Genomic DNA, 22,598 nt, shown 5'->3' on the forward strand with positions numbered 1-22,598 from the left:
AACCTGTGGACATGTCCGAGCAGTTTGATCTTTTTTGATAAGCCATGTGCCTGAAAATTCAAAAAAATCATCCCAATTTTAGTTTCAGAATAAAAGCCTTTGCAGAGTTGGAACGGAATTGGCCCTTCTTAAGTATTATTTTCACTCTGTGCTCCAATGAGCAAGCTTGGTACCCGGTGGAACTATGTGCAACACATACGCTACGTGATAGGCTCATCTATGTTGAAAAAGAAAAGTAAATCTTGAAGATGGCTACTTAGCAAGTGTTTTTAAACAGCAGCAGTGACTTTTACAGGTCTCCCAGCAAAACTGGTTCTTTTTTGTCGCATATCTAAGCAGCACAAATAAGAAAATAGAAAGTTGACCGAGGTTACAAAAGGGAACGGTCAACTGAACAACTGAGAACAGAATGTAGAGATCTAATATAAATGAAGAAGACAAAAAAACATTCACCAGAGAAATGAACCAATAACTAATTAATTGATTGATGTAAAAATTAATCAAGTGTCTATTTTTGCTTTTTTTGTTTTTTTTAAAGAAAAAAAAACAAAAAATAGAGCTATTTTCTCAATTAATCAATTAGTTGTTTGGTCCATAAAATGTCAGAACATGGAGAAAAATGTTGATCTGTGTTTCCCAAAACCCAAAATGGCATCCTCAAATATCTTGTTTTGTACACAACCAAAAGTTATTCAGTTAACTGTAATAGAGGACTACAGAAACAAGAAAATATTCACATTTGAGATGGTGCAATCAGAGAATTTAAATATTTTTCCTAAAAAAAGAAAATAATAAAGCTGGCAATTTACTTTAATAGTTGACAACTAATTGATTAAACAACCAGTTCTTGCAAGTAAAAATGCCCTAATTTAAAAAGTCTGGGTTTCTCAAATATACATATTTGCTTGTTTTCTTAGTCTTTTATGATAGCAAACTGAATAATTTTGGGATTGGGACTGTTGTTTTGAATTTGAAAATGTGATGAACATTTTTCACTGTTTTTTGGATCAGGGCAGCTTGATTTACAGTATATCTACTAACTACTGGTTGCCATCCTCATTCTCTATCTACAAGCATGCTTAGTCTGCAGCCATAGTATTTAAATTCACTGACTGGGTCACAATGATCTATTTTGATCTGGATTCTCATTTAAGCTAGTAGAGTATTTAAATCACATTGGCACTCAGATACAAAAATCCATGACTGTAATCCACAAGCTACTTCAATTCTATGTTGAATTACACCATTTGGCGTTTTGGATCAAAATGAAAAGATTAACTGAGCCTAATTGGGACGTAAAGAAGGGTTACTCAGTGTTTCTTTTTTTCATTTGGCGAATCACTCATCTTTCTGTACGACACGTGCGTGGCTTTAGCACAGTCTAATCCAGACCCTCGTGCTTGAATGGAATTTGGGTGAAAACCAACAAACTAGGCCGCGGAGCCTCGGGGTGAGTCAGTGCCAGTGTTAAACTAAAAATAGACCATGTTGGAATAATTAAGAAAATTCATTTCTTTAAGTGTGCGGACCATCATTTTTAATTACCGTCCTCCCTAAAGGGCCAAACTGGAACCGGTCTAATGAGGTCGACCGAGGGAGGGCAGATTGTGGAGATAACAGACGGGGCTGGATGATAAATCTCATACCTGCATGCGTGTCTGTTCCAGCACATTTCTGCTTATCACATTCCATATTTTTTTTCCATTACACTCCCATGAAAACAGAGCCAACTTTCCATTGCAATCAAGTCTGTTTGCAGTTACAACTATCACTTGCAACAAGAAAAGAAAAGAAAAGAAGGCTATTATGTCTAAAACACAGCAGACCTTTCAGCTGCCAAACATTATTACCCGCACTGTTGAGAGCAAAACAAATACTTAAAATATGAAGATGTTTCCATGACAGAACCACACACATCTAAGGCCGGGTATCGGTACTCAATACCTTTAAGGTGTCGGATGAAATAACTCAGTACCAAGTAACTTCAAAACTTCTCCAGTCAATAGATAGCCACATTCAATTCTTTTGGTACCCAGGTCTAGAAAAAAATGATGCTTTTGCTGCAGCCAAGCACTGCAAGAATCTTTGAAAAAGGTATCGAATTAATCTTTCACTGGTAATGTTTTGCCATACCACTGGTCTTATGATTGTCTATGGTACTTCATCTTTTTCTGAATTGTAATGACTATTATCAAATTTGTTGACCAGTATAGTTTTTCCTGTTTCACAACTGCCTCCAGTAAAAACTTTAAAGGGCCTCTCCTGTCTTCAGCCTTAATTGGAAGTGTGTTTAGACCGCTGCATAGTTGTGGACCTGCATGCCCAATGAGAACAGGAGAAATAAATGGATGTTGTCTTGAAAGTCAACGCCAGAAATAGCCAAGTTATTTTTAATACTTCTACTACAAAAACATCTGCTTATGTATTTAAATTGGCTGACAATTTATTGCTTCAGAAGTCCTCCAGAGTTATTAAAAGAGACTGGAACAACAAAAGTATTTAATCTTTATCTTAATCTGTGTTGAGTAATACGAATGTGCTTTTGACATGAATACACAGCCTGCTCAGGGATGTTACACGACCTCTGGCTCCACACTGAGGTTGGAAGTTTGTGGTCAGTGGTTTAACATTAGGAATGACTGTAAATTACAGATAGCTTGCTGACTACTTAGGATGAGGTAATGCTCTGCCACAAAAAACTCAATAGCAGTGGATAAACGCTGAGGTTGTGTGTGTGTGGTGACCCAACACTCACAGGCTTCTGTCAAAGCAGCCATTAACATTAGCATAACAGCAAATCCTCCGTATTACAAAACAACAAAAACAACTCCTGATTAATAGCTTTGTGCTCATTGTGAGGGCTGCACAAGCACTGGGAGACATGCGAACGGGGCGAGTGTTATTACAGTGGGATCAATAGCTGGAGTGGGGAGCGGTATCGACAGGGGCCGACGCTGCGGCGCTACACTGCCGCTCCCTCGGGGACAGCGTGTCCACGGCAGGGAGACTGAAATCAGTTTACGGCATGAGGGGACACATTAATCCTATTACCACCAATCTGGTCGTTATGGTTTTTATTGAGGCAGGAGCTTTTCCTAGTCAGCAGCACTTAGGGCTCGCACACACATATAAACGCACACACATTTTCCTTACATCACACACATTTCCACACAGTCTCCCACGCAGATTCACACACTTTAGAGGCGATGGTAATCCAAAGAGTTACACATTACATAAGGTGGCTAAGAGATACTACAGCTCTTACCTTAGACCACCAGCACAGCATATGGACAGATGATCTGTGACTTTGCAATCAGTGCAACGTCACCTCGGTGGTGATGCAGCAACCAGCTCTGGTGATGATCGAGCATTACTGGAGCAAAGGTGAGCAGGGCTGCACAGCTTGCAAAGTGTAATGCATGGCATATTTTTGTATCAGACAGTCGGGCAGTGATGGAAAGTAAAGGATATTTACTATGTTATTATACTAAGCTTTAGCTACTGGTAGAGATGTTCTGATAATATTTACCCAGCACTGTCCCATTTCAGGGTTAATAAATTACATAATATCGGCTCCAGCACAGACTTACATACTTACCAATACCAATACCAATACCAGAATCGAAAAATGCCTCTGATACTGCCTAAAAGGCTGGAATCAGTATCGGACCAATATGATCAATGAATAAATGATGATGTATTATTATTTATTATATTTTCCAAGCAGTATATAAAGTAGATAAAATGAGTCACACCTTTACCAGCTACAATATTATAATACAACATTTATGCATCTACATATATAGAATCCAATAATATATCATATATTCTTTGACAGGACATTCTGCATAATGAGTTCTTTTACTTTTGATAACAATGAGAAGAACTCTTGCTTAAAACTTTTGATTTGACTTTTGATTACTTTTTACTTTTTGGGAGCCCCCAGTGGACAAAAGTGGCAGTGTTTCCACCACAACAACCACTAAATATAACCTCAAAATTAAATTATCTAAAGACAAATCTTGTGCTGCTTCTTTTTAACTGATTAATATACTACTTACTGTGAACTCCTGAGAAAATGCGAACATAGACTCTTCTATTGCATGTCATAAATCATTTCATCTCTTACCCAGTGGCAGATATTAAGAATAACTTAAATAGTCAGTCCTTTCACTGATGGTTTTGGTTGTATGATATATGATGCATTAGTATTAAACTGTTTAGACCGTTTCATAACCAGTTAAAAACTCCATGTAGTATGTTAAAGTAAATAATTTCTTCTTCACTGCTTGAGAAATACTTTTTTCAATTACTAACCATTATCAAAATGGTAGCTGATTAATTTTCTGAGGTTGACTGATTGATTTATTGTTTCACTGCTTTACACAACATTAACAGAGTTCACCTTTAGCTGCTATAGACACAATGGTCTGAGGCAATACTGTATTCTTTTAAGGTCACTGCTGCTATTTTAGGCACTAAAACTTCTTTGTCTTTCTGCTGTTTGTGTTGGACTGGAAATTCTATTGGAAATTCTGACAGGAAAATTATGTTCGACCAGCGATTTCAATAACAAAGGCCTATCATTGTGTGACGCTGTTTCCTCAGCCTCCTCCTTGGCGAGTGAATTGTGGGCCTCTACATTCCACCGCGAGGCCTTTTTCTTTGCTTCTAATCTTATCACTTCATAGTCATGTCGTCTTGGCCACACGGTAACCAGACACCCCACCCAGGAGACTGTCCTTTGTTCTACGTCACCCTAACGGACGCAGCGCTAACCTTTAGCTGACACCTGAGCCCCGGCACTTCTCTAGGGTTTCAGGCCAACGTGAGCTGCCCATCTCCACCTGCCTAGTGCCCAGACTGGGGGAGCAGGCACACCTGAGCCCACTGCTCTGGCCCGGGATCGCTCAACCTTGCCAAGACGCAGATCTAGTTTCCCACCAGCACCGAACATGATACTGTCACCGTCTACATCCATCCTGTCTGTCCTGCCTCTGCTCCTCTGCCTCTTGCCTTCACCTCAAACAGCTGGGCAGAGCGGATCACAACAGTGTTTTTAAACGCTGGGCCTGGATCATATTAAAATTCAGACCTGATTCATGTTTGATGAGTTTGGAGTGAGAGGTCTGTCTGTGTCCTTTCTCTAAATAATAAAACATCTCAGACAAATGGGTTACTAACTAAACGGCCAGTGATTGATAATAGCAGATACTCAACTGAGACAGGTAATAAATCTGTCAAGGACTAGGCTGGGATGATACTTAAACTTGATTGTAATGTAGGAAATATGAGCAAGTTCTGTCCTCTAACTGAAACCATTAGATGATTAATTGATTAGGCAATGTAAAGAAAGTGAATCTGCAAATATTTTGTCATTCTTCAAGCAAAATATAATCATCTCAATTGGCCCTTCTTAAGTCTCATCTTTTCATTCTGTTAGCAGTTGAGCAAGCTACAGATACCTCGGTCAACTCTCTTGTTTCCTTTACAGGCTATCAGCTTCTTTTTGTTGAAAAGAAAACCAAATTTTGAAAGATGTTGCTGGGGGACCTGTAACAGTAAGAACAGTTACATGTTAAATTAGTTAATGTTAGCAAAACACTAGCTAACTAGCTAGCTGATCTATGTCAATTGTTAGCTGGTTAGATATGATGGCAAGCTAATAGTAGTGCTGTAGATTAGCTAGCTACTTAGTTGTCATTTGGCTACAAAGCAAAACATTAGCTAACTAGCAAGCGGACGATTGATGTAGATCAGTTAGCTAGTGTTTTGCTAACATCTGCTAACTTAAAGGAGAAATCTGTAATAATTTTACTGTAATAAATAATTAAGTGACCACAATATGTCATCACACACCTGATGTGTACAAGTAGGCGGGGATGGAGAAAAAAGAAAGAAAAGAAAGACTGGTTTTCTTTTCAACAGACTGGCCTTGCACACAAGTTCTAAGAGGCGCAAGAAGGGTCACTTGTGAGGATTTTTAGCTTTTTTTTGTCTTACATGATAGTATATTGAATATCTCTGGATTTTACACTGGTAGTTGGACAAAAGAAGCAACTGCAGGAAACTGTGATGGCCATTTTCTGACATCTTATAGGCCAAATGATTAATCAAGAAAAACTACAGACTAATTAAAATGATATCCATTCATCTAACCTTGACTCTCTATGCAGCCATTAATTCAGTGCACCTACACTGTAGAAAGGATTTATGAAGTAGTATGAAATGTTCCACATTTTGTAAGTTATATAAAATGATACGGTGACACATTGTTTTGTACCTTTCTTTGTTGCTTAGCTGCTCAAAATAATCGTGACAAATCAAAGGGAATGGCAGCACGTTATATAAGATTGTACATCAAAAAAGACAGTGGGAAACAATGAAAACATCACAGATGTCAGCAAAATCACTCCAGTTTTGTTGAACTACAAATAACAGATTAGTCATCAAATCTCTCCTCGTTTCCTCCTGACAAGCATAATTTCTGTGACAATAAAGCCTGAGAACTGACACATGACACAGTGACGGACCGAAAGACAGGCAGCAGGACAAACGGAAAGTGACCCAAGTGGACGGAAACTTCTTCAGGCGTCCTCGCCAGCAAAGAGCGTTTGTGTGTGTGTGTGTGTTTGCTGACAGAGGTGTTCGTTGGTCTGTGAGTCCGCTGACTCACTGTTGTGGTTGGAGTGTGTGACTGTGTCAGTGTTACTACAGTCTTCTGTGTGTGGGAGAGCAAGCTTAAATTGAAAATAGCTGTCCTTTGCAGCTTGCGATGCAGTCTCGGTCGTATTTTAAAGGGATAGTTTGGATAGTTTGTCTGCAGTAGATGGCTGTCGGCACACACCCAGTATGGAAGTATGTGTCGACGCTGCAGCCCTTTGTTGCTGACTGTGTGGACAGGGTCAGCAACGAAGGGCTGCAACTAATCATTATTTTCATTGTTAATTAATCTGTCAGTTGTTTTCTCGATTCACTGATTAGTTGTTTGGTCTAAAAAATTACAGGAAATAGTGAAAAATGTTGATCACTGTCACCCAAAGTCCATAATGACAACCCAAAGACAATCAGTTTACTTTCATTAATGAGTAAAAAAAAACTAGAAAATAATCACATTTATGAAACTTTCTTAGAAAACTAATTCAATAATTGATTCATAAATGATTCATCACTGCAGCTCTAATATATTTAGAATATTTTCACTGCTTTACTTTTCCATAAGACGGCTTATTTTGATGGGAAACTGACTATATAAATTACAAAAAAACATATTGTTCTCTTCAAACCAACCAAACTCCAGAGGTGAAATCAGTAATTTTACCTCACAGAACACGGGAGTTGCATGTCCACCACTGCCTCGATGTTTCAGTTTGTTTGTGTTATTGTTTGACTTAAATGTTTTAAAAGGATAGTTAGGATTCATTGAAGTCATACAATAAGACAAATAAACAGATTGAGGCAGTGGGTAGTTGAGCAACTTCCCTGTTCTTTGAGGTAAAATGACTGATTTTTTCCATAGAGTTTGGTTGATTTGGAAACAGTGACCTTTGGCTTATATAAAGACAGTCAAAAAAGGCCGTCTTGACAACAAAGTAAAGTGGTGAAAATATTCTAAATATAGCATACACTTAAACTGATGTTGACCTTTGTTAGGTGGACCTTTTTAAGTGGCTAAAATGTCTTCTGTTGCTGACCCTGTCGATAACAGTCCATTGCTTCTCTTCTTCTCCAATCTGGGGGCGTGTTGACCAGACTAGTGATAAGTACATCACAGAACGTCACATTAAATAATCCAAACTAACCCTTTAATAAAGCGTCTCTGTATTATAAAGCATAGATAGGTCATAATATCCACATCTCTTGCAAGTGCTTCCTAATTAAAAGAAATTTAATTCAGTGACAGGCTGAAGAGAGGCACTTATCGAGAGAAAGGGTGACAGGCTCATAAATAATTTACATATTTAGACTATAAAAAAGCAAATAAACAGACAACCATCAAACTGGCGCGTCAATAAATAAATCAAATGCAAATGCCGGTGTCAAATCAGGCATGCGAGGTAACTGTAAAGGCTTGCGTCACGCTCTATGTTCAGTAATACATTCACAGCCTGCCAACGTGCTGTGACCTTCACCATGCGTCCTGTGCTATCATCTGCTGATGCTGGTAGATTTTCCAGGTAATTATAGTGTTGTGACGAACACACACATACTACAGTGTCTGCCCACAGCTCTGGCCTCACTGAACCTTTCAACAACAATAGCCCCTCTGTTTTCTGCAAAATGGACATAAAGCACTTCGCTATGAAAGCCTACTGTACCAGCAGCTCTGCCATTTATTACAACAACAACCTGCCCTGTCCACAGCCTCTGTGTTTGGCTCATTAATGATGTAACCAGCAGGGATTGAGCCAAGGCGTGGGCAAGCCATTTCAACCGTGTCAAAACAATGGCTCCAAAACACCACAGCCAGTCACACAGCGGCATCTCCTCTAATTAAAAACCCCACCATTCACTGATTTTCTTCATGTCGCCCATTCAAGCACCACTGCCATCGCCTAATCTTTATGTGAAGTGTCTATAAATAGCAGCAATCCACATATTACTTCACCCAAAGTGCTTTACAACAAAACAGCAGTCTTATGATTTCTCATCTTCAGATTTGGAGATATTAATCAAAACAACAGGGGCCGTAGACAGGCTCAGATCTTGTTGAATGATGATAAAAACACAAGCTGGGGCTGACAGGGAGGTGAGCTCAATCAGAGGCCGCTCTCCACGTGCCCTGCTTTAATCTGCCCTCTCCCCTGGCGCTCTCCATCGCTCCCTGTGTGCCAGAAACCAGGATTAGTGGTGTTCTTTGTGTCATTCGAAAGTCAGCCCTCTGTCTGCTCTTTTAATTGTGGCACAGACCCCCCCCCCCCCCCCCATTTTCTTTGGGTGAGTCCAGAAGAGGTGAAATGATAAAAGATGCCTGACAAGACGCTTTAGTGAAGACTGGCCCGTCCAGTGGCTATTTCAACCAGGTTTCATTAACCAAAACTAATGATTATTCTCGTGTTGCCGATTAAACCTGATGAGGAGAGTCTTAAGGCTCATTAATGTCCCCTTATATGAAAATAGATATGTCAGTTTCAAATAATGTAACCATCATTGTCCTTTTATGTTGGCATGAATGTTAAGCAATGCATCCATTAGAGGATGCTGCTCAGAGACAAAAGTTACCCCAAAGAAATGAATGCAGAGTACGGACAGATGTCTATGTCTGTATCGAACATTCAATGGAAATGAGTCAGTAGTTGACCATGTTTTCATTTATCAGTTAATTTACTGAAAAAAAAAAACATTCAGGAGCTGCACCTCATCATTTAGCTTGGGGAACTGTTGCAATACGGACCTTTTCTCTTGTAACAATGAAGTCACCAGCACACTGCTGCTAACTTTGCTGCAGCTGCCTTTAGCTAGTTGACTCAGTAAGTGGTCTTATTAGACTGGGACACAGCGTCTGAGACCAATGGAGGCCCGTTTGACAACCAGGATCAGAGTACCAAGAGGATTTATAGTGACTGTGACCAGACTAGCATGTTAATCTGCAAGTGTACGTCAGTTAATACGTCATGTTAATAAGTCTTAGACATATGTTACATATTTTATTGAGTTGTGCACTTACATTATCCCAAATGTTTCCAACAACGTTCAAACACAGAGAAATCTGCAATTTATTCAAGGTATCAGTCCATCTCCTGCTAGCTGCTGTTAGTTGTCATAACTTCAGAGAAAACACAGGATATGTCAGAGTGAGGAGGGAATTCAGCACACGTGAATAAATGTAATGTGAATAAAATTTTTCATCAGTTATGGTGGGTGTTTAAAGATAAGAACCATGATCCCACAGAAATTCTCAGTGTCATCAAACTACATATTTTATTGTTCACGTTGCTAGATTTCTCACATTGTAATGTGAGAAATCTAGCAGCAGAATTGACATATTTAATAATTAAATTAATATCATAATTTTTTTAGTGGGTGGCAGAATCTGCAGATTATTTTCAAAATTAATCAATTTATCCTTTTGGGTATAAAATGTTTAAAAAATAGTGATGCCTTCAAATTGCTTTCAAAACCCCAAAACTCTTCATTTACTGTCATAAATGACAAGAAAAAGCAGCAAATCCTTACATGTAAGAAGCTGCAACCAGCAAATGTTTGACAGTTTTGCATGAAAAATGACTGAAATAATCAACAGATCATCAAAATAGCTGTCCACTAATTTAACTAATCGTTGCAGCTCTTGATACTTGAGTTTGCAGTTTCAACTCACTGGCACAAATCCTGTATCGTAAATGAATTCACAATATGTCATGATCAGGAGTATCATACAGCAGAAACCCTGCACAGTAAACACCTCTGAGGTTTCACAGCAGCTATACAGCTATATTTCTTTTGTTCCGAGTCCCTGAGAAATCTTATAGATGATCACTGCTATCCTGTAATTACGGGACAACTGCACAGTGACACATCGGTGTCTTTCACCTGAGTTGGTCTGCAGTGGTTAGAAAGTGTAATGACGAGAGATTGGAACAGACGCAGCTGCTGCCTGGCTCGCTAGGGGAATGCAGACCACAGGGTGGGTCGGTGGCTGACATGCATTGTTTAAGATATGCAGGAAATTGTTCAGCAACATCAAATTACATTCACATGCCGTTCTTATACCGTGCAATTCATGCCATCACAGACACAAGGAGCAGGACATTTCATACACATACGCCCCATGGCAGCAACTGTAAGGTGAGTAAGACACAGAGTTGCAAAAATTGATGAAATATGGCTGACCACGGTGCTGTGGGGATGAGGGAGGGGCGACTGGATGATTAAAACCTGCAACTGCTGCTTTTGGGTGCAAGAAATAGCTGAATTCAGCCTCCAGCACACCAGCGCACATCAGCCTTCAAGTGCCAGAAAGAAAAAGCTCTGTTATGGGTCCACGCCAGAAAATGTCCCTCCACCTGTACACTGGCTGCCTGCATGGAACTGTGTGTGTGATCATGGTTTTAGGTGATAAAACTTGTGTCTTGGTTTTATTCTTCCTCCCCATCCTGCGTCTCTGTTCCATCCCTTTGGTGATGAGTCAAATCAGACAGGCAGACAAGCAGCCAGCAGGTGAGGGAATATATTCTGACATGGAATTTCCAAGGGGTTTAGTGGGTGAGCCAAGCTTTGGCAGACCATCTGTGTGGCCTTTTAAGCCCCAAAACTGGCACGTTGCGGTGCCAAAGGTGGGCTCACTTTGAAAAAATTTTAAGTGCAAGTGTCTCCCTGTGCTATGACTGACAGGCAGCAGATCGAGTACCCCCTGCGCCTGCCCTGAGGACGAGTCAATAAAATATGATTGTAGGGAGTGTTCAGGTTGGTCGAGTCTGAGTTTATAGTTAACTAAATGTACTTTGAGTTGATTCCATTTATAATCAGAACTAGGCTCAACAATATAAGTGCAACAATTTTGGTTTTGCTACCATTTCATGGAGTTAAAATTAAAATATAAGACTTTTTCTTTGCAGACAAAAGGTTTATTTCCCCTTAAAATATGTCATCCATCCACCTGACAGGTGTGACATATAGAGATGCTGATTAAACATGCCTTGGACTGGCCACAAAAAAAGGCTGCTCTAAAATGTGCAGTTTTATCTTGAAAATATACTATTTATTTATTAGGCACTTACCTATGGCTGTGGCTATTACCAAATTTTGTCTGTCACTTAGGATACTTTAATTGTTGATTAATCCACACTAATCTAATTATTTTCTTGATTAATCGATAAATTGTTTGGTTTTTAAAATGTCAGAAAATGGTGAAAATGTTGATCAGTGTTTCTCAAAGCCCAAGATGATGCGCAAAAATGCCTCAAAAATCTTGTTTTGTTCAAGACCAAAATATTTCAGTTTACTGTCAAAGAAGAGTAAAGAAACCAGAAAATATTCACATTTAAGAAGTGATTAATCCAACAGTTGACAAATAATCAATTAATTGTTGCAACTCCAACCCTAACCAATCACTCCTCAGCTTAAACCGAACCAGCCCAACCAACAAAAGTGACGAGTACCAGCCAATCAGAGGCAGAATAGGGTGGGTCATTAATATGTGCACCTGAGAAAAAAAATTGCATCTGTAGCCTGCATGAAATAACCACAATTCAGTGCCTAATAAATGACTTCTTTTACTATAAAACTGCACATTTTAGAGTGACTTTTTATTGTAACCAGTCCAAGACTCACCTGTGCAATAATCCTGCTGTTTAATCAGCATATGCCACACCTGTCAGGTGGATGGTTTATCCTGGCAAAGGATAAGTGCTCACTAACAGATCTTCACAAATGTGTGAATGAAATTTGCACAGAAAAAGTCGATGATGATTTTAAATATTAAATGATGTTAGATGATGTTTTACTTGAACTCAAAATGGGAGCAAAAACAAATGTGTTGCGTTCATATTTTCCTCGATTACGTTACCTACAATGCATTTTTATAACTGGATTATTTCTTATAGTATTTAGCTGTAATGTTATATTTGTACAATATTTCTCTGATAATGTTAAGTTACGGCTGTTTTTTTCTGTATCCCATCTAACCTGTAGTGCACCTGCAATGCTGCTGGGATGAGGAGAGAGCAGAGATAAAGAGAGGGAGAAGAGGGTCTGTCCGCCACTGCGTCTAAAACTGCCTCACTTCTTTTCTCTGCATGTGCCCTGCATGGACAATTCACCTCATCACACCCTCTCGTTCAACTTGCGCATCATCTCACGCTCTAAAACTCACATACACACGCGCACAATAATTGGTGCATGAAGAATATATTTGTGTGTGTGTGTGTGTGTGTGTGTGTGTGTGTGTGTGTGTGTGTGTGTGTCTGACACATTCTTGCCGTGTCTATCCACCCATTTCTGCAATTCATTCGGCGTCAATCACTGTGCCGTGCGCGCGGCGCGGAACGTGCGTCTTGGCGAGCTGCGGCTCCCATTGATAAAAATCCTCGTCTGGGAGCGAAAGAGAGGGCTGCATTCAACGTCACCAAGAAGACATGCATGCACTTCTACAGAGGCAGCATGCAAACTGCTGCACAATCACACCACAAGGGCACACAACCAGAATGATCAACTGCAAGGTGCTTTTTTTTTTTGGGGGGGGGGGGGGGGGGGTGTAAACCGTACCTGCATTTTGTCTGATGTAAACACCTCGGTGTCTACTTCGCAGGCGATGATGGTCACCATCTCTAGTTTCATATTTATCGATGGCATTCCCCTTCGTGGTTGGGAGAAGAAAAAAAAAAGTCAAAATGGAGTAAATGTGAGCTGCCTTTTCCTCTCACGCAGGTCGCAGAGACAGAGAGAGTGCGTCAGGTCCCGAAACTCGAGGTTACGTCCTGTTCTGGTTCTGGTTTGACCTGCTGGGAGAGTTGCTGCTGGACTCCTCACCGCACTGACGAAAGTGATGCTGCAGCAGCCGAGCACCCTCTCTCTCTCTCTCTCTCTCTCTCTCTCTCTCCTCCTCCCTCTCCTACCCTCCCCCTGGCTCCACATTGACGTCATCACCATCCTCACGTTCGTCGTGTTTTACGCCACTACAGTGCCTGACGAACCGTACACTGCTGCAGAATTCACGGGCCGGTTTATTCCGCTTTTTCTCTCATTTTTGTGTCAGTTTTATGTTCACGGAGGGAAAAAAAAGATGTGTCACATCCGTTTTGAAAAACTCAGTTCATCACCATTCGTCAAAGTGTTCCAGAGTCACCCTGACTCACCCCAGCATTCCCATACAGAGCCAGTTATTTACATTACATGTCTCTGAGTGACGCTCTTATACACACAGTACATATATAGCACAATGAACACAGCACTGCAGGGGGTGGACATGACACCAGGGACATCTCATGTACAGTCAGTCAAGTCTTATGTAAAAGCTGTTTCAGAGATGACGTGAAGCCAGTTTTGATGGCATAGTTTGCAGTGAAATGTTGACAAAGTGATTTTTTTTTTTTAAAAAAAACCCTACAATAATGAAAACTAATACATGTATTTTGTATTTTAAGTGAAATCAACTTCCATACAACACAATCATGTCAATAACTGAACATTACAAGGTCATATTTATTGATTTACTGCATTAAACCGGTATAGGTCTGTAACTATTTATCATAGATTAAACTGACATTTGTTTACTTAATAAACTGATTTTTTTCAGAAAAAAACAACCTTATATACCTTATATATATAACAACCTTACTAGAGACGAATGTGTGGGTCAGGACCCCCACAGGGGATTGAGGGATGATTACTTCAACAGGACATAAAGAAACAGAAACAGGAAAGCTATGTACATTTAATCTTTTTTTCTTTATCTTTGTCTTTTTGTGAAACACCATGATCTGCTGTCTCTTTGAGCCCTTTGGTCACTGACGATATTACTTTGCAGTAGGGGTCACAAGCAAAAAAGACAACTCACTACATTACACTGTCCAGGTGTTCGTTTTTTTTTTTTTGTTTGTTTTTTTTTTCTTCAGTATGGCTTGTGGAAGCTTTAACTGATAATGTCCTCATGATAAAAGCAAAATCTGAGCTACTGTATATTTGAAATTTTATTTTACCATAAAGTACTGTCATACATAAATCATAAGCTCAAATTACTGGCTCATGCACTGATATCCACAGCACTGTTTGCTCCTGTCAAAGCTAATTGCATAACCATGCCTGTCAGCTGCATGCTCCAGAGTTACTGCTGCCGGCAGTCGACATGGTTAATGGCTTCATGGGCTTCAGAATAACAGACGAAAAACATGGTTACATGATGGTCACGCTGGAGCCGTGGTCTCCAGCAGACAAAGGAAATTAATAGACATCTAATTTGGACTCAGAGTCTTCGGGGCAGAGGCCTTGTTGATCCTGGAAAGCCTCAGATATGAAAACTTTAGAGGAACTTCTCAGGGAGCTGTACTGTACTTTAAGTGCTGACTTGTTGATTAGAGATTAACTGTACCGTGGCTCTTTATCACTCAGACAATAAAGCAACCGATGAAGGCGACTCTAGCTCTGCTGCCACAGCTCCTTCCCCTCTTTAATTATGATGATACAGAGCGAGTTTCCACTTGAGCTGAACACCAATCATTTAAAAAATTCCCACAGACATTAGTCCATTGCATAATATCCTAACAAACCATGTCTTCTTTCCATCACTCAGATCATCCCTCCCTCCGTTTCATAATAATAATTGCCCGGCCGGCCGAGACAGCTAAGTCCCCTGTAAGCCATTAATATTAAGGCTCTAGGCGGTGAAGGCTATTTATGTCTGTGTGTGTCAGGCATTGTCCATGCCGTGCAGACGGAGAACATGAGTGAGATGCGTGAGGATGACTGTGACATTCCTCCACCAGACAGCATCAGTCAGTCAGCCGGTCTGGAACAACCGAAACGCCAAAAGCATCGCATATCAGACACTGTAACATGCTGGCCTGAGTTTCAACAGCATCGCCGGCTGCTGGGAGTGGATCTTTTATTCTTTCAAGAGTGAGCAGTATAGAAGATGTTACTTGACAGGTCTAGATATTTTTTCAAAATCACCCCCACAGCTCATTAATCACAAGCTCAGAAGTGATAAAGCAGTGTGCCCGTGTCGCCTTTTCTTTTATATCCACTCTGTTTTCTGGAATCTAATGTAGTCTTAGCTCGCCAAACCTTGTGATCATTTATTTATGCCTTGTTGGAAAATTCTCTTTTCACTTGCCCCTATTTACAAAGCTTCGGTCAACAGAAGAAAGATGGTAGAGATTCACTGTGTTGCTGAAGGAAACTTTGGATTTACTGATGCAGAGTCCTCAAAGCCATCCTGCCTGTGCTAAACCTCACATTTAGACTAGTTTAGTCTAATCTAACATGGTCTAATCTCCCTGTTCGACTCTGTAGCACTGTATAGCAGTGATTCACAGCCAGGAGTGGCATACTTGTACACCAGGGTGACTTGAGTTGCCATGGGATGTGTGGAAAGATTGTGAAGCTGCTCAACTAATGAAAAATAAATAAATCAGGATTTAATAAGACAAATATCCATATAATTTGTTTAGGAGGAAAATAAACACACAAAATTGGATGTTGCTGGTCTTTAGTAGCCTGGGAACCAGACAAATCTGCAAACTTGCTCGTTCAGATATGTCTGGACCCCCTCCCCTTTCCACCCATCCTGGATCTCTTCAGGATAATCAAAACTAGCTGTTTATTTAATTATGGGGCGGGTTTGTTACGATGCCTGACAGAGGGGTCTCACCAGTTCAGATCTGAAAAGTTACATGTCAGAAGTTTCACACATTTCAACACACCAGGCTCATTAAACTCAGCAAACTAGGCAGCGCTGATCGAGGTTCTGTTGCTGCGCAGCCTATTTTCTCCCCCAGTTGTTTTCAGAAACACATTTTAGTGTACTGTTGAAAATGCACTGAGGGATTCACAATGCAGGACTAGGTCTTTAGCAACTTTAATTCCACAATAACAAGCTAGCTACAATAAGACTGCAGAGTTCACACTTTCCCCTGTGTCAGTTGTAACACCTGAAAACCTGTGAGCTGTGATTAAGACTGCACGAATGAACAAACGAGCAGAGAACTCATAAGTAACAGCTATAACAGTGATGTACATACCTCTACCTAAAAGTAACTGATAAAATTTTGAAATAGTTTGCTAAAAGTAATGGACAAATGATTAAAATATCCAGTTTCTACCGCTTCATATGCTGTGCAAGCAATGAACAATATGGTTGCTTAATATTAATAGATATAAATCACTGAAATAGAAAAAAATGGATAAATGGTTTAAAAGGCTAATGGATAAGGGGATTAAGGGTTCAAATAGTGTGCTTAAAGTAATGGATAAATGGTTGCTTGACATTATCGCATATAAATTAATGGATAGGTAATGAAAAAGTGAAAAGTATTTAATAAGTAGTAAGTAAAATTGAAACGCCTAAACACCTAAGGGTTGACTGATGTTGACGGATATACAGTAAATGACTAAAGCACAAAAATAATGGATAAATAGTTGAAATTGCTCAAAAGTGATGGATAAAATGTTAGAATAGCTACAAGTAGTGAATACTTGGTTGAAAGTGTTTGCTTAAAGAAATGGGTAAAAGACTAAAACATCTAGATTCTGCCACTCCATGTGCTTGAATGTAGACTGACATTAACAATGACAATTTAATTGTATGAAAAAAAACAACCTGTATTATTATCACACTTTAACAATAATGTTAACAGCCATTTTAAAGTCAAGGCAAAATGAAAAATGCCTTTAACCCTTTTAAATCACATCCCCGTTTAGACTTTGTACCTATCTAACAATATATACAAAAAACAAAAAACAAAAAAAAAAACAATTTCTTTGTATTCTTATATCAAAATCCAATCATGTTTTCTTCCTGTAAAACAAAATATGACGCATGTTTACACTGCCTTAGACCAACCAATTTCAGCCAGTAGCATCATGACGTCCATCCATCAATCAATCTTCAACTTTTAGCGACAAAGAGCTAAGCTTCATTAGTTAGCTAGCTACCAACAGCACGATGCATCGGGTTACGACACCAACACTTTTCAACTTGCATATTAAATTCCCCCCATCGTTATGTTCCACTTTTCCTGTTTCACTCCAAAAAATGTCAGGATATGGAAGCTGGATACTCAAAATGCAGTTTCAATATCAGTTCAAACAAGAATGACGGGTGGTGGTGATGAAAGGTTCACTGAGTTCATCTCAGAGGGTGGTGGAGGTACGTCTGAAAAAAGAAAAAAGGTTGGGACCGGCACATATCTCTGAGATACAGTGCATTGGATGTATACGTGTATGTTTTTTGGTTATCATTAAAGCACTGAGTGTCGATGCATTCCTCTGATCCCTTTTGACGCTGCTGATAAGTCAGACGGATCGCTGTGGATGATGAAGCACTTTTCTTCCTCTCTGGCCTCATTCTGCAGCCCTCCTCCTCCTCTTTCTCCTCCTCCTCCTCATTCTCAATTCTCTGCTCCTCATTCACAATTCCCTCTGTTAGATCTCAGCCAGCACGCCCCAAAACAAGACTGCATGTAGGAAAATAAAACGCATTCTTTATTCATTTCAAATAAGACGAGCGACAGCTCTTTTCTTACAAAATTCAGATGATTATGACCTTTCAAATGCTGCCACCTTGTAAAACTTGTTAATAACAATATGAGTAAGTGTTTTACTTAAATAGCAACAATTATTTCAAATAGGAGGATGGCTGATATCTTATTTCTGGAATACATTTACATTTTCTTACAAAACAGACTGCAGTGTATATGTTTACTAAAATGTAACCAGCACCTACTTTTTTCCATCTAACACAGGCAAGAACGCAAATATGCAGTGAAAGCCACAGTGAAGTCACTCATTCTTTCAGTTTTTATGTTTGTTGCATTCACACAAATAAAAATACTAAGATGTTTAGACTTTTGGTCTGATTATTGTTTTCCATCTGACCTGTGTCTTCATGTGCATGTAAAAATAAACAAATACGCTGCATGCAGCATAAATTCACAGTAAGGCTCGCAGATAATCGAACAGCAGAAATCGAGGTATTGCAGAGTCTCTAGCGCGCATGGTGCACTCTTTATAAAAGATGAGAAGAGGAGGAGGCAGAGAGGCAGCAGAGATGCTCAAAGGGTGAGACGCTGTGTCTCAGACTCACTGACGAGCAGAATTTGTATTCTGAAGTGGAGCTCTGCAGAGGAGCAGGAGGGAGGAAATCAGGGCAGTGGATCATCGCAGTGGGCTCATATACGCATGCCCCTAATATACACGTGTATGTTAAATCACGCTTTAGCACAAAGGACCAAACAATACAACACATAAACAAAACATGCATGCAAATACATACTGAATTTGTGCAGTGAATTCAGACTGCACACATTAGAAAACACGTATTCACTACAAGAATGCACCCAAAATAGAAATGTATGAAAAAATGACAAGTATGACAACAGTTCTCACAGACACACAAGTGATTTTTTTTCCTGTGTGTGTGTGTGTGAGACTGCAGAAAAATGGAAGGAATGAAAACAAACTCAGGCACTGCAGGCACGCAGATAGGCTGTAGCTGCACTATCCTCATGATCTTCACACAAAGACACACTCAGACACACACGCTCATGCTTCATCCATTCTCTGCCAACCTCTTGTTACACCAGGCTACCTCGCTTGGCCCAGCCAAACCAAACGCCAGTGCCAGCGCCAATGCAGCTGCTGTAATCTAGGCCAAGCTATTTATAAAGCAAGCAGCCAAGTACAGGCGCAGAGAGCCAGGGGGAGACAGAGGGATGGGAGGATAAAAGAGTGTCTACAGGGCAGAGAGACAGATCTACAGAGTGTAGGTGAGAAAGAGCGGGGGAGAACAGAGGAGTGCGGAGGGGCGGGCTGGTGTACAGGGAATAAAAGTAGTGAGAGGGTGAGAGAAAATAGAAAGAGGGGTCCTGTCAGGCGCAAAAGGACAGCATGAATACCTACGCAGACATCAGCCATCAACTGTAAATGACACAACACAAGTAGCCTTGATAAACATGCTTCAAAAGCCTGAGATTTTTCTTTTTTATCTGCTGGTTTGAGTTGTGCAGATGAGATAACAGGATGAAATGCGAGAGAAGGATTGTAGCTGCTGCTGCAGCGTTTAATTTAGTGATTTAGATGTGAAAAATGTTGACAGATAAGTTTTACATGACTTCTGGCAATCAAGATTTAATTAATAGTGATAGACAACTCCCAGAGGCCAACTCTCACTGTAACTCTTTTCTCCTAATTAACAAAAATGAGCCAGCTATCAAGGGAAATTTGTACATGCAACTGTGCAAGGACATCGTCCAATATGTGAAAATCTTGCTTCTATCATTAGTATTATTATTATTATTATCATTATTATTATTATTATGACATTGTGATTGTACATAATCACAACATGTTTGTCTGAGCTCTTCTCACTGTTTAAAGTGGGTGGGGCTCAAATGGAAATCGGTGATGTCACTTATTTCTGAGCACCAATCAGGATTCAGCAACACTTGAATCAAAATCTGATGATAGTTGTTTGTTTATGTTGCCAGTCCACTGTCAGTCAAATCTGATCAAACTACACCCTCACAATCCTAATTAAGCAGATTAGCTGATTTGTTTGACTGTTTAAGTCTTGATAAATAATACCCAAGGATGTTTTCCTTCAAACTTTGAATATGCATGAATGAGCAGTTTTTTGGTTATAGAGAAAATACTTCTGGTTTAAAAGTTTTCAAACTTTAACTTCACAGTTTATATAGTGGAATTCAGATGACTTCTGCAATTTATGGTCAAGTTGTCATATCACTTAAAGGTCCAGTGTGTAAGATTTCTGGATATTTATTGTCAGAATATGGCAGAAATAGAATATAATATTCAAAGTATATTTTCATTACTCACCTGAAAATAAAACTCATTGTGTTTTCATTACCTTAGAATAAGATATATGTGCAGGCAGTTCGATGGGTCCTCTTCCACAGAGGCCGCCATGTTGCACCGCCATGTTTCTATGGTAGCCCAGAACGGAAAAAATAAAACAAACAAAAAAAACACTGACTCTGGAGAGCACCTTTCATTTCGTGCAACTTTGGCAACAAAAGTAGGTTTGCACATGTGCTTGGAAGAGGAGAGCTGTTTGCAATATGCATGCTCACTGCAAGATGTCACTAAATCCTACACACTGGTCGTTTAAGAGGTCAACTAAGCTCAAGGGAAATAGCGTAGGGCATTTTCAATATTCACTATCTGGCATTTTATGGACTAAATCATTATTTTAAGTTTAATCAATAATGAAACAGTTTAGAGCTGCAACAATTAGACAATTTCATTAGATGTCAGCTATTAAATTAATCGCCAAATATTTTATCATCAATGTCTGTCAAAGTCTCCAAAGTCTGATTTAAACTTCTAAGATGTGGACAAAAAAAAGACATTTCAGGATGCCATCGTTGGATTTTGGAAACAATAATTTAACATTTTACAACTTTAACTTTAATATTTACATTAGTAAATAAATAAATAAAATCACATTATGTACAGTGGAGTTTCACAAATAGCATCAATCATACTGTCCAGATGCGACTGGCACGGCATGGTATAGTATGTTTTTGGTTCATGGCCCACATCTGGTGGGCAACCAGCAGCTGTTCAGTGTTTTAACCCAGTCCAGCAGCTTAGGAGCTGGAGAGATGAGCTGCTGGATGTCCGTGTGAGCGGGACAGAGACAGCGACAGAGGGAGAGGAGGGGGATGAGGTGCACAGTGCGACACGTGCCGATGGTTCCACTGATTGCTTTGCTTTAAAATCAGGTCAAATCTTTGGATGGGTTATGTGGACTCTCCGACCCTCACGCAGGCACTGCTGCCGCCGCTTGAATACCAGACACAACAAAAAGGAGGGGGGGAAAGAAGCGGGCGGGGAAGGACCCGAGGCGGTCTCAGAGCTTGGAAGACAACACAGCGCTCTGAGAAGTGGGTGCCATTTTCTGAAGAAGGCAAACAAAGAGGGAGAAAGAAATCTATCTATCTGTGCTCTTCACCAGAGGATAGGAAGAGCTCACTATTCTTTCACTTCAAAAGATCTAATTTAGAGCCATGGGACCCTCATGGCAACTGAGATGAGAGCAAGTGATGAAATGATGCGATGAGATTGAAAACTTTAAAGGAATGACGAGACAAACTGAATGACAGGCCAAGAAGGGTTATTCTATAACTTTCAGATCTGTTTCAGAAAACCTACTGACTACTACAACAACAGATACTGATAAAGAGACTGTATAGATCACAGACGGTAACACTTTATTAGAAGGGGTGCGCATAAGCGTGTCATTACACTATTATGACCATGTCATGACACATGAAGGAGTTTTTATGAATGTTTATGCCTGTTGTCATTAAGTGTCATCGTTTGATATGTCTTTGTTATGGCTGGCTGATGAAAGCTAATGCTGATGCTTGAACTCCTTTTTGAGCTAAGAAATCCGTCCTCAGCTGACTTTTTAATGTTTCCATCTGACACATTTTAAAACAAGAACCCTGTGAAAATGTATTAAGTATGTAAAGTGACAGCTGCAAAAACTATGTAATGTTAGTACTCAAAGGCTAAGGCTAAAACAGCAAACATTAGTCAGGTGGTGAAATATGACACATGTATATGTCAGACAACAGAAATACACTTTTTAATGTGGGAAAAAGAGGAGCAATTATTTCAGCTGACCTTGATACAGTCACTCAGCCAGACCAGTCAGACCACGACTGCCCCAGGATAAGAGCTAAGCTAACCCAACTTAGACCTGAGAGGGAGAGCCAGAGAGACGCATCATCACCAGCCCACTTTTCTTCTGCACCAGCCCACATCCACTACCTAAAATCTCCCACGTAACAAGAGCAGATCCAATAATACCTAACAGCTGGAGGTAATGTTACTGCACTTAGCAAGCGTTAATAGACCGGACTGCTAACATCCGGTCCATTCCTCACATATGTGCTCTTGTGATTGACGCTTTTGAA

At 39.9% G+C, this 22,598-nt stretch overlaps 1 protein-coding gene across 2 annotated transcripts in view; it reads right to left on the reverse strand.

The window, feature by feature from the left end:
- The window catches only part of rcan3 (regulator of calcineurin 3), a 55,006-nt gene that overhangs the window by 17,718 nt on the left and 14,690 nt on the right, over window positions 1–22,598 (reverse strand). Inside the window, exon 1 of one of the 2 annotated variants that reach the window (XM_084742967.1) lies at window positions 13,204–13,467. The exons of the other annotated variant lie outside the window; for it this stretch is intronic. Coding sequence (XP_084599093.1) covers window positions 13,204–13,290 — 87 coding nt within the window. The 5' untranslated portion in view covers window positions 13,291–13,467. Of the gene's footprint in view, window positions 1–13,203; window positions 13,468–22,598 lie in introns of those variants that run through there. 2 annotated transcript variants of the gene reach the window in all.

The sequence above is a fragment of the Lutjanus erythropterus genome, chromosome 18, assembly GCF_056507025.1.
Source record: "Lutjanus erythropterus isolate fLutEry1 chromosome 18, fLutEry1.hap2, whole genome shotgun sequence".
Taxonomy (NCBI): Eukaryota; Metazoa; Chordata; class Actinopteri; order Lutjaniformes; family Lutjanidae; genus Lutjanus; species Lutjanus erythropterus.